A 13,333-nucleotide genomic window follows, 5' to 3' on the forward strand; every position below is an offset into this window, starting at 1 on the left:
AATCTGTGGTGATGGCTATACAAATCTGTGAGCATGCTAACACTGCTGACATGGATACTTTAAATGCAGAGTTGTATGCTGCGTGAATTTCATATCCAAAATCCATTTTAAGGTTCATTTGACAGGTATTTAATGGGTATCCTTTTATTGCCCTTCTGAGAAATGCAGGAGTGAGATGGGGAGGAATAACAGCCACTATATAATAAAAGACACTTGCTATTGGCCAACGGGGGTCAACATTCTTTAAGGGTAACACAGAGGGTAAAGGCTCCTAGTTCAGTTCAGTTCAGTCACTCAGTCATGTCCGACTCTTTGTGAACCCATGGACTGCAGCACGCCAGGCTTCCCTGTCCATCACCAACTCCTGGAGCTTGCTCAAACTCATGTCCGTCAAGTCAGTGATGCCATCCAACCATCTCATCCTCTGTCGTCACCTTCTCCTCCTGCCTTCAGTCTTTCCCAGCATCGGGGTCTTTTCCAATGAGTCAGTTCTTCACAACGGGTGGCCAAAGTATTGGAGTTTCAGCATCAGTCCTTCCAATGAATATTCAGGATTGATTTCCTTTAGGATGGACTGGTTGGATCTCCTTGCAGTCTAAGGGACTTTTAAGAGTCTTCTCCAACACCACAGTTCAAAAGCATCAATTCTTCAGTGCTCAGCTTTCTTTATAGTCCAACTCTCACATCCATACATGACTACTGGGAAAATCATAGCTTTGACTAGACGGACCTTTGTTGGCAAAGTAATGTCTCTGCTTTTTAATATGCTGTCTAGGTTGGTCATAGCTTTTCTTCCAAGGAGCAAGTGTCTTGGAAGGCTCCTAACCTTCCACTTCTGGCCGTCTGTAGCCTTTTGGATCTGGGGAGCTTAATAAGATGAGCTGAAACTGTTACTGAGAATTGAGCAGGGAAAAATCCATCAGACGCTGCTACGCTTCCAGTAACGGCTCCTTCAGCATCACCGATTAGTATTAGTTAGTTTTTGGAAAACAATACGTAAACCTGGGGAGGTATTTCTCACCAGTGAGGAGACAGAGCTGCTGAATGCTGGTTCACAAAAGGAACGGTTTCTCAGCCAAACCCAGTTTCAAGTCCAAATTCCTCCTTTTAAAATCCCAGCTGTCACAGCTGCTGGGGATGTTTCCAAAAGAGAGAGGGACTTCCACCGCCTTGTGCCTAAGAACCCAACCAGATGAGAGTGAACCACCCACCCTGGGGCCAGGACAACCTGCCTCTGCTCCACTATCCAGGAGGAGGTAGAAATTACAGGCTCAGCTGGATTTTACCGCCCTGTGCTTGTGTGCTTAGTCGCTCAGTCATGTCCGGCTCTTTGCAACTCCATGGACGATAGCCCACCAGGCTCCTCTGTCCATGGGGATTCTCCAGGCAAGAATACTGGAGTGGGTTGCCATGCCCTCCTCCAAAGGATCTTCCCAAACCAGAGACTGAACCCAAGTCTCCTGCATTGCAGATTCTTTGCTCTCTGAGCCACCAGGGAAGCCCCTTTACTGCCTTGGCAGAGCTAGACTTGGTAGAATAAATCACAAATTATTTCTAAGCAAAATCTCCCCAGATCACCTTGAACCTCCTGCACTGTCCCTAGACTGATGTCACCAGACTCTTACCTTCACAGTAATGGTTCTAATAAAAGCCCCCTTTTAAACTGAGCCAGTCTATACCAGACACTGTCCTATGCACTTTATATAGATTATCTATTTGTCTCCTTACTACCTTTTGAAGTAGGTGCTATTATTAATCTCGTTTCTGAAAAAACTGAGCCTTGGAGAGAATTTGAAATGCTAAAGCTGAAACTCCAGTACTTTGGCCATCTCATGTGAAGAGTTGACTCATTGGAAAAGACTCTGAGGCTGGGAGGGATTGGGGGCAGGAGGAGAAGGGGACGACAGAGGATGAGATGGCTGGATGGCATCACTGACTCGATAGATGTGAGTCTGAGTGAACTCCGGGAGTTGGTGATGGACAGGGAGGCCTGGCATGCTGCGATTCATGGGGTCGCAAAGAGTTGGACACGACTGAGCAACTGAACTGAACTGATATTCAATTTATAGAGGAGGAAATGGCAACCCACTCCAGTATTCTTGCCTGGAGAATCCCATGGACAGAGGAGCCTGGAAGGCTACAGTCCATGGGGTCACAAGAGTCAGACATGACTTAGCGACTAAACCACTACCATCATTCTCAACTTAAGTTATGCTCAAGACTGTAACCCTGGAGTAGGAAGTGGCAACCCACTCCAGTACTCTTGCCTGGAAAATTACATGGACAGAGGACCTTGCAGGCTGCAGTCCATGGGGTCACAAAGAGTCAGGCACGAGTGAGCAACTGAGCACACTGGCACACATTCAAGATTGTAAGTGCAGCAGGATTTGAACCTAAGCAGCCTGAGATCTTGACCTTCATCCCCAGTCTAACCTTCTTCATCATGCTCACCATTACTGCCACCCACCCACCCACCATCCAAAGGAACGTCTCTGTTTAGGACTCGGTTCTAAATACTGTACATTTTTGGATCAATAGACATCAAATCTGTTCTCTGGAAATGTAATCAGTATTCTCATTTCCCAATTTGGAAACAGACACATTGGAGTGATGATCAAAGACTCAAACCATAGAGCAAGGCTGTGGCAATGCCAGGCATGCCAATTTGCCTCATGCCATGGGTTCTGCTCATTTGGGAGGCTGCCCCGGCCCAGGGAGCCCCCAGTAGTGGGGCCACGCGACACTGATTGGCCGGCCTGGCCTTTCTGAACTTCCCTCCCCACTTCAGGGAAAGGGGGGAGAAAGGCTTTTGTGCACATTGTGGTGGTACAGAATGCCCAAGGATGGTTCTGCATACAAAAGTGCATTGTTAGAGTAATTCCTCTAGCAGAAAGAAGGGAGGAGAATCCAATTAATAGGCCAGCATTTCAGGTTAGTGGATGAGTTCTGTGCAGCCACCTTTCTCCCCTCTCTAGGTGCAAACTCATCAGTGACCCTTGAAACTGAAAAAATGAATCTGCTACCTTTAAGCAGGCGTGAAATGTTCTCAATCTACTTACATTTCCCTTTAATCAGGATGTGAAAAGCTGAGTCCCAAACAGCCTCCTCCCAGGGAGACTAACAGGCTGGAGAGAAACTGGACGAGAGAAAAGGTGTCAAATTCCTAAACTGAACTCTGGTTCCCGCCTTTGGAGGAGGAGTTTAATAAGGATATCAAGAAGAGGAAATGCAGATGAGGATACTACAAGAGGACTCCATGGGGAGCCATAAAGGGTTCATTCATAAAAAGTTATGCGTCCATTATGCCTGGAGTTTCACACACTGCCCTGGGAAAATATGCAATGCACAGTTTTTCAGAGCAAGATGCATACTTTCACAATCCGCTCTAATCCGCTCTCCCTCCTGCCAAAGGGGCATTGACCTGCCTCCTCCCGGCAGATTTCATGGCACTGACCCCTCCCAGGGACCAGCTCGGCCTACACAATGCACTTGTTCCAAACACAAAAGTTCACTAACAACTGCATTTGGAAACATCAGAGCAGGCCAAATAGTTGGCAAAGGAGAACTGCAAATGAAGAATGACGGTTACAGGCGCTGGGCATTGGCTGCAACACACTCGGCACACACACACACAAATACCTACACACACTCACAGCAAAAGTGTAAAACCTGAGCAAAACAAAAAACCCACACACAAAAACCCTCACTGACAATGATGAACAGCAAAAGCCCCATCGAATCAATGAACGTGTGGTCAGAGTTCCCAGGATCTGTAGTGAGAAAATTCTTGTTTCAAGTTCAAGGGGTGGCTGGAAATTCCTCTGTCGGTGCCCATTTTCAGGAGCGTGCCTTGGCCCTCTCCAGGGAACTTTAGGAACAGAGAGTGTCCCCCCTCCGGAGCTTTTCAAGTCTATCACGTTCCCTAGGGGGTATGGGGTGCCAGATTTAGCAAACAAAAATACAGGAAGCCCAGTTCAATTTGAATTTCAGATAAACAACGAATCATGCATTTTTATCTGGCAGTCCTATGGGGAGTCCCTTCTAGATTCACAGTCCCCTTCACCCCATCAGCAGGACTTCTAAGTTCTGAACTGATCTCAAGCCCCTAGCAGGCTGTGTGGCCCTGGTGAGTCGGCCTGCTCTGGGGAGTGTGGGTTTCTCATGAAGGTGTGTGATGAAGTGACTCAAAGGTCCACACGATTCCGTGTTCTCAAGAAACTCCTCCCACACAGCGTTTCTTAAAATTCAATTATGAAATATTTGGATGCATTCTTATAAAAAAGCCAAATAATCCAGAAGTACACAAACCAAACCATGAGGTTGCCCCCTCCCCACGCTTTCCTTCTCCAAGGCAACCACCTTCTTTAGTTTGCTGAGAGCGCTTGCAGCCCTGTTTCCATGTATTTGGTACTAGACAGGTACACACGCACAAATATTTATCGGTAAGTGGGATTGTTCCCTGATCCACCACATGGAGATCCTGATTCAACAGTTTCCCAGGAATCTCATAGAAATCTTCCCCACTGATGCTGGGGTGCAGCCAGGTTTTGGAACCTCTGCGACCAGGAAGGCAGCCCTCTGTTTTTATTTTGTTGCACCCAGTCGGTGCTACCTACAAAGCCACGCCTCCCCATACACACTGTGTCTGCTCACGTTGGACAGGAAGCAGAAACCCAGGGCAGACAGCCTCCACCCTGCCATCGGGTGGCATAACCCATCTGTCCCGAACCGCACACACTCCTGTCTGTCTGTGCCTGGCCTGGGAGTCAGTTTCTTGCCCTGCTTTCCTGGACTGCCAGCTACCTGACTGAACGCCCTACCAGTGATAACCTGGCATCCTCCACTCGAAGCCAGCTCTGGCTATGTTCCCACCCCAGAGGACACAAATACCTACCTATTGATACCTCTAGGAAGTTAAGCTCATGGCCCTCTGGACTGAGAGGACTTGTGTGCCCTTCCCAGGAGTAGCTGACCTGGCTGAGACCCTTTGGCCATATGGAAGCTTAGTACCTGCCAGGGCCCCTGGGGCCAGCCAGACCTTCCATCCCTGTCTCTCCTGAGCTATTCTGGAATCTGACAGGCAGCTGGGCTTGGTCTGGCAGGGAAACTGCCCACCTTAGCGCTGTCCACTCTTTCCTGCTTCCATCTTTAGTCAGCTGTCATACTCGGCCCAGTCACTGGAAGCGTCACAAGTATGGCTTCTTGCCCACGTGAAGATCTGCCAGGGACAAAGTTTGCACAGAGAACTTAGAGTGGTCCACCTCAGAAGCCCAGCCTGAACAGCCGTCTATAAACAACCCACTCTCAGCGGAGACCCTCCCAACTGACTCCTTATGCTCGGCTCCTCTTTCTGGCTCCACCATGGTGACATTCCTGGGCCAAACGAGTCCCCGTGTCCGTTGTCCTGACACCGATGCCACCAAGCCTCTATGTGACCTTAACTTTCCCTGGTCACCCTTGGTGATCCCTCTTCTGGTGATCAATCCTGAGTGAACTGACCTTTCTCTTTATGCCACCTGCCCACTGCCTCTCACTCAAAGGCCCACCTGCCTTTTCATCGATGAGTTCATGTACTGTTCATCTTCCCAAAAGAATACAGGTTTATCAGAGAAGAATTAGAAAATACAGCTAAACCAGGAACAACAAGAGAATAAATGTTTATATCCATCATCCTGAAATAACCACTGTTATTTATTTACATTTCTAAGTTTACTTAATATTTATATTGTAGGTCATAAAATGGTTCCTTCCAGTTGAATCCAGCCTGCATGATTGTTTTAAGTAATTTTGCTTTGGGTAATTTGAGTCAGGATATTTACTGTTGAGCTTGCCACACTCCCCACCACTCTTTACTTTATTATACCAACGCCATCTCTCTCATTTATACCTTATTCCTGCTGCTGCTGCTAAGTCACTTCAGTCGTGTCCAACTGTGCAACCCTGTAGACAGCAGCCCACCAAGCTCCTCTGTCCCTGGGATTCTCCAGGAAAGAATACTGGAGTGGGTTGCCATTTCCTTCTCCAACGCATGCATGCATGCTAAGTCACTTCAGTCGTGTCCAACTCTGTGCGACCCTATGGAAAGCAGCCCTGAGGGTGTCTGATTTTGCGATGCTTCATAATACATATGCTTTTGTTAAAATAGAATCTTACTGCATATCCATTTTGTAACACCTTTTGCATAGCAATGTACAACAAACATCTTTCTGTATCAATAAATAGTCCAACTTTGTTTTTAATGGCTGGATAGTTTTCCATGGAAAAGATGTATTATAATTTATTCATCTAACCCCTACTGTTGAATATTTAAATTGTTTTCAATGTTTCCTGCTTCAGTGAATGTCCCTGTAGCGAGAGCTTTGCACAGTTCCTTAATTAGTTCCCTAGGATAAATTCCAAGAAGTGGAACGGCTGGGTCAAAGAGTATTCGCAGTTTTAAAAGCTTTTAACATGTGCGGCCAAATGGAGTGTTCAGAGTTTTACAACGACACCAACCCGTGAGAGCTTCCTGTGACTGGTGGATGGCCCCTTCCAAACATTTAAGAGCATCACAGAGAGCATCTGAGCACGTCTCTTTTAAGGCTCTCTGAAGTCAACTCACCCAACAGGGGGGCTTTCCTCCAGTAACCATCCCGGACCTCCACGTAGTCGTACCAGCACAGGCGGCTTTTAAACAAATCCATGGATGTGAAGTTTAAGACGATCTGTAAAGAGTTACCGTAAAGTGAGTTTTGGCAGCCCAGTCTGAGGAGTTTTGAAGATACATCTTGCATAGCGGTGTTCTCACGTTACCCTTTAGCATACAGAGCTCTCAGACCACAGTAGGAGTGTCCTCTCAAAAACGCATTCACAGGAAACCTCATGACATTAAATAATAAACCTTAAACAGGATGAGGAGTAAACAGAGGAGATGGGTTCTATGGTTCTGTCTGGGGAATAACTTGAGCTTTTGAAGTCGCTTAGTGGTTTACAGAAAGCAAGACGCATTAAAAACACAGGCCAGGATGCGTTGAGACTGGGGATTTGGGAGGAGGTAAGGGGTCAGTGAAGTTTAGAGATACGAAAAGATCTTAAAACATCATCAATCATTCTAAAGGGCCCGGGGTGAGCCTGAGTGCATCCGAGCTTCTCTGTGATCAATGTTTCCCTGGTCCGTGACCTCACTCTTCTGAGGTGTGGTGTGTTAATAACCTTCCTGCAATTTTGTTCATTCATTCATTCATTCCACCATTGTTAGTTGACCACCTACTGTGTGCCAGTCTGTGTCGGCCAATCAAGATAGAAAGGTCAGTAAGAAAGAGTTCTTGCCTGTAAGTTCTCTGCCAAAACTCAGAGAAGGAGAGGAGGACAGATGTGCTAAATCAATTAGAACACTATGGAAGAAATGCTGAAAAGATAGGGATGGACAGAAAGGCATTCTGGAGCCTTGAGGAAGGAGAACCAGATTCTGCCCTGGGGACAAGAAGAAGGTTTCTTGGAGGAGGTGGCATTTAACCTAAGGGGAACGCGATGCATGGGTAGAGGAGGGCCAGACAGAACTGTGGTGTGAGGGCTGGACACGAGCAGACCAAGGAGACACTTAGGGAACTGTGCTGAGCCTTCAGTAGAGGTCATTGTGTGCATATCTGGAGCGAGCGGGCAGGAGAGGTGAGGAGGGAGGTGGGTTTCGAGGGACTGGGAAGGACGCTACAGTTCCTTTGGACAATCTTGAGACCCCCCCGAGGGCCATTCAGTCGGTGCCTTAGTCCACAAGTGATGGAAGGGGCTGGGTGGCCCTGCAGGCTCAGCACATGGGCCCTGCGCCCCTTCCAGCCCAGCCAGCCCAGACGGAGGTCAAGTTTGCCCTCTCCCCTCACCCCTGCTTGGAGCTCACCACGCATGGTGCCCAGGACTGTCTGGCTGCGGCTGTCCGGTGGGCTCCTCGTCTGTGCTTGGCATGTCCTCACCTGTCACCTCTCAGCTCTTCTTCTCTCCAGAGTCCTGCATAAGGGCAATGCCCCAGCCCCTGCACCCCTGACGTTTTCCCACCCGGTGGGGGGTTTGCTCACAGTCAGTTCACCTTTTTTTAGCATCTTCACTCTCCTGCTTCCAAAGACCGCTTCCTTTTCTGTTCTTATAGCCCCGGGTCTTACATCTCTACTAAACCTTTGGGCTGGAGGCTCTGCGGCGCTCCTGGCCACATGGAAAGGACTTGGGTCTTGTCCTCATCCCCTGGCCTCTCTGCTTGGAGTCTCTGTCTCTGGTTTTTGCCGTGGCAGCCTGTGCCCTGGCCGCTGTTCTCTCTCTTCTGCTGGCCCATCAACTGTGTTGTTCAGTCACCGAGTCGTGTCTGACTCTTCGCGACCCCATGGGCTGCAGCACGCAGGCTTCCCTGTCCCCCACCATCTCCCACAGTTTGCTCAGACTCATATCCATTGAATCGGTGATGCCATTAACTGGAGGGGACCTCAAAAGAAAAACACCGTCCTCCCAGCTTCCCTGTCTGTAGGGGACACCTTCACCCCAGTCACTGAGGTGCTCTACCTCGGGGTTAGTTCTCCCTGGCCTCCATTGTTTATGCCACCGCTGATGGACTTTCTTCCTTTGAGATGTCGGAGTCCCTGCTATGAGCCAGTCTTGCTCCACTTCACCAGCCCTGCTGCGCCCCCAACCATTCTGCACACCAGGTCTTCTGGATCAATCCTGCACTTACAGCTCATGTTTACCAGATCCCTCCTGTGCTCAGAAAACCTCAGTGGCTACCTATATACTTGTCTCATAAACTAAATTTGGCTTACTTTTCAGCGCCTCCAGCACCCAGCCTACCTGACCTTGTTTTCCAGGTACACCCTGATGTATCTGTGCAAATGGGTCCTTCCCAGACCCAGATCGGGGGCCCCTCCCTCCTCCCTGAGGCCTTCCCTGATTGCCCAGATAAACTTGACTTTCCCTTTTTGGAACTTTCCCCCTCTCTTAGAGTGATTCTAGAGTAGGTGAACTCTTCCCTCTCTCTTAGAGTGATTCTAGAGCAGGTGAACTCTCCCCTCTCTCTTAGAGTGATTCTAGAGCAGGTGTTTTTAGAAGCAGGAAGATCTGGATTTCTTTCCAGCTCTGAAATCTTGGGAAAATACTTCCCCTTGGACCTTTAGCTTTCTCACCTGTAAAACAACATGTCCACCACTGGGTTTTTGACAGGACTGCATGAGAAACTGTATATGGCATGTATAGTGCCATGCCTGGACATAACAGACACTCGATAAAGGGTGATTTAAAAAAATCAAGCCACACTGCGTGGACATGGAACACTAAGGGCTCTTTGCATAGCCTATCTTGAGAGTGCCCACAGCTCCACAGTTCAGGTCTCAGGACAGGCAGCACCATCTTCGACAGAGCCCAGTAATCTCCTAGGAAGTGAAGTCAGTACCGGAAAATAACCGGCCAGCTCACCTCCTGTGCTGTAGTGTGTGAGTGTGTGTGTGTGTGCGTGTGTGTGAGATGTTACTCTTCTTTCAACCTGCCTGTGGATTGAACTCACTTCAGAAGTTAAAAACAGTACTGGTGCTGAGCAAATGCCCCTCCTTCAATTAAATCAGACTCCCTAGGGGTGAAGAAAGGACTCTCAACTCCAAGTCTCTTGAAGACAGAGGTTATACCTTAGATTTCTTTCATCTCTCTCACAATGCTGGAATTCAGGAAGGAAGGGCTCGGTAATCCTTCCTAACTGGTTGCAATATAATTCTTTAGCCTTTGCTTTGAAAATTTTCAGAACGGAAATGTTATTACAACTTCCTCAGTAACATGTTCACAATGTAAATGAATGGATAATTATTCAGGCTAATTATTTAGGTATATTAGTGAGCCATGAAGACCACAGGGGAAGAGGTTGATGCACAGGAGGCGAAACTCAAATCAATCAAGTCTGCTGATTACTAACACCTCTGGAGAAGGCTGGATGAAGCCAAAGTTGAAATAACTGGGGCTGGAATTTCAATGATATATTCTCCCTGCCCCAGTCAGCATTTATAATTAGGGCTTGGTGAATCTTCTGCTGTTCACACATATCACATAGCCTCTGCTATTCAGGGCAATTCAACAATTTAGGGATTACCACATCCCTTCCTCTTCCTCCTCCTCCTCCTTCCTGTCCCCCTCCACTGGAGCCTCCTGCAGGCACAAGGACAGCAAACCTGCTCAAGGCAGACTGCTCTGAAGTCTCTTAGGTTCAAGATGACAACCACACTGTTATAAATGCCTAGAGCCAAAGGAAGGATGTGAGCATGTGGCTGTTGTGTGTGTGTGCATGTGAGTCTGTGTGTATGAATGCATGTTTAAATGTCTAGCCTGTCTGCTTTGTGGAATAATTTAGGATGATTAACTATCCAGGCTCTCCAAATCAAATTGCCTGGGGTCAAATTCCAGCTCTACAATAAACAAGTGGCCTTAGGCAAGTTCATTTCCTTACCTGCAAAATGAGTGTGGTAATAGTCACAGGAAGTGAGGACTACGTGAGAGGCTCCACATGCTATGCGGAGAACAATGCCTAGCCCGTAGAAAGTGCTCACAGTGGTTCCTAGCCATCATTCAGTCTTTCCTGGAGACACCGTGTGTCTGTCCACTTCCCAGAATCCCTCTCGCGAGCATCCATCTTGGCTGAGCGATGCGTGCGCCACCAGGAAAAACTCTGAATTAGAGTGATTGGCCAAAGTCCACCCGGAAATTAATCCCATAACCATAAAACCTGAGACTGCAAGGCACGCGGCAGACCAGTTCTCCTGGGTTCCCTTACCGTACTGCTCTCCATCTGGGTGCCCTTTCCCAATAAAATCTCTTGCTTTGTCAGCACATGTGTCTCCTCGGACAATTCATTTCCGAGTGTTAGACAAGAGCCCAGTTTCGGGCCCTGGAAGGGGTCCTCCTTCCTGCAACAAGAGAACCTGAAGGACCTTTGGTTTTGTAGAGAGGTGTAGGGGAAAAAAACAAACTTGGAGGTGCAGAAGCCCCAGTTCCCAGTTCTATATCCTGTAGTGGACGGGGGCAATTTTTTAAATGTCTGAGACTCAGATTCTTTGTTCATATAATGGAGACAAGAAGATGAACCCTGCAGAAAGGTTAAGAATATACCACCCCTGCACCAGGGCAAAAGAGACCCCTGCCCTGGGCTCAACTTTAGAGGGCTGTGGAATCTTCAGAACCAAAGGAATGTGCCTACCAGGATTTTCCCAGATCCTACACCTTAAACTGCACCCAGGACAGGAATCCAGGGTGTGCAAAGATCTCTGCCTTGGATCCATCCTCCCAAAGGTGGACAACACAGATGACCCGTCCACTTCCACAAGAAGGGAAGCCCAGCAACAGCTGTTTACAAGGTAGGTGTGGAGAATGCTTGGGACTGTGGGCTGGGGTGTGCCCTGGTTGCTCCTAGATGGAACTGGGGCTGGGAAGAGGAGGAGGGACAGCCATGGTTGGGGGCTAACTCTCCTTATAGTACCACTTTGATACACAGAATCTGAGGTGTCAAGAAATTCTAAGTTGGTCCCTTGCCTTCCAGAGCATCCTGCTGGTGTCTTCATCAAGGTAGGAGGATAGCGCCTACTTTGTTTGACCAGACGTGAGCTTGATTTAGAACTCCAGTGGACATGTAGTACACAGGCCTCCATTTGTATGGGGAAGGCGGGTGGGAAAGTCCAGAAATCATGAATGTTCAGCAAGCTTGCCCAGTAACTGGCACATAGTAGGTGCTCATAACATAACATAACAGATACCATTACTACTATGAATAATAACACTAATTCCTCATGCCTCACCCAATTCAAAGAATACAATGTCATTTCCCGAGGTGGTTTCATACCTACCTTTTCTCCTGGAGTGACTGATATCCTCCAGACACAGTGGGAGTAAGAAGGGTAGCCGTTCGGGAAACCAGGTGCAGAAAAGTTCCCCATCGTGTCCTGCAGGGTCTCCCCACATGCTGCACAAGCAAAACAAGACGTGATTCAGGCATCTGCACACGCTTCCCGCCCATGGACAGGGCTGCTAAGCAAATTCAGTTAACCAGCCAAAGCCGCAGGAACACCTTGCTGAAAAGCATGGCAGGCAGACTGACATTTCTCTGACCGATAAAAGCAAACACTAGGCCTGGGGGCAAAAAAGTAACACCCTAAGGGTTTCCTCTGAGGCTTTCAGGATTGAGCACAGCCTAGAGCTGGCTTTGAATTCAGCTCTCCAGCTGGCTGTTGGGTGGTGGGCACATGTCCCAGCTTTGCTGGGCCTCAGTTTTCTTTATCTGTGAAATGGGTGGGACCTGCTTAGAGGGTTAATGAAACCATCTGCTTTACATGAAACAGCCCAGCACAGTGCTTAACACACCATGAGTACCCCCTACATAGCAGCCATTATAATTACTGCTAATAACATCTGTGGCAGGGAGAATATGAAAGGGCAAGCATGTGGAGCAAAAAGAAAGAGAAAACAAAATACTTTGAAATGTACATCAGCTGCTAAGTGAGATCTTGTCTCTTCTTTTTCTGCTACCCACCTGTGAAAGAGCATGGAATAGTCAAGAAAAAGAAGGAAAATGACCAGCAGCACAGGAAGCTGGCACATTCTACAGTGGGATATTCTTCCCTTGAATGTTTGAGGGTTGCCTGGAGTCTGGAACCTAGTCCTATGTATGTGAGCAGTATTTCCCCTAATCTGTTCTCAAAAGAAACAATGTCTGCAGGCATAAGCTTGGAAGCTGTGGGTTTCCTATTCCCTCACCTCTAGGGATTCAGAACTCAAAGACAAGAGCATTGATTTGCTGAGTGCCCCTCAATTCGTGGGGCCACCTCCGAGGTGTGGGACACACACTTCCTTCTTTTCCTCCATTCAATGTGGCCTCCACGTGGCAACCACCTTTGCTCTCAGTGACTGCTTGAAACTGCTTGAAGATGCAGTTTGGGGAGCTGTAGGAAGGGGTGGCTGGAGAACGGCCCATCCTTGACCTCAGGAAATCCTGTACATCGGGGCTTCGATATCATGTTACTGAACAACTGCCAGGCATCGTGAGGATTACGCCCAGCAGTCAACACCCCCGAGGGTTCTGTGGAAATCATTTTAGAATAATCATCAACATTCTGCAGGGACAGACACATTACTGTATGGCTCCATGGTATTTACCAGCTGCTTCCAATCCTTCGGGGGGAAGCAAGAGGCATACATATATACATTATAACTAAATAAATACTATGGCATTTCCCAGGGAATGCTATAAGATTTCTCTTTCAATGCAGCAGGGTTATATGATACATGTGTCCTGTATTTCAGCCCTAACATATCCCCAGACGACTAATAGCTGGATGGACACATTTCCTAG

The 13,333-nt window shown here is 48.0% G+C and overlaps 1 protein-coding gene across 1 annotated transcript in view; it reads right to left on the bottom strand.

The window, feature by feature from the left end:
- TLL2 (tolloid like 2) overlaps window positions 1–13,333 on the bottom strand; it is a 141,013-nt gene that overhangs the window by 26,723 nt on the left and 100,957 nt on the right. Inside the window, exons 9-10 of the mRNA XM_052660936.1 lie at window positions 11,832–11,947; window positions 6,602–6,704 (exon numbers count right to left, since the gene is read on the bottom strand). Of these exons, the coding sequence (XP_052516896.1) occupies window positions 6,602–6,704; window positions 11,832–11,947 (219 nt within the window). The remainder of the gene's footprint in view (window positions 1–6,601; window positions 6,705–11,831; window positions 11,948–13,333) is intronic.

Source organism: Budorcas taxicolor, chromosome 23 (assembly GCF_023091745.1).
Source record: "Budorcas taxicolor isolate Tak-1 chromosome 23, Takin1.1, whole genome shotgun sequence".
NCBI lineage: Eukaryota > Metazoa > Chordata > Mammalia > Artiodactyla > Bovidae > Budorcas > Budorcas taxicolor.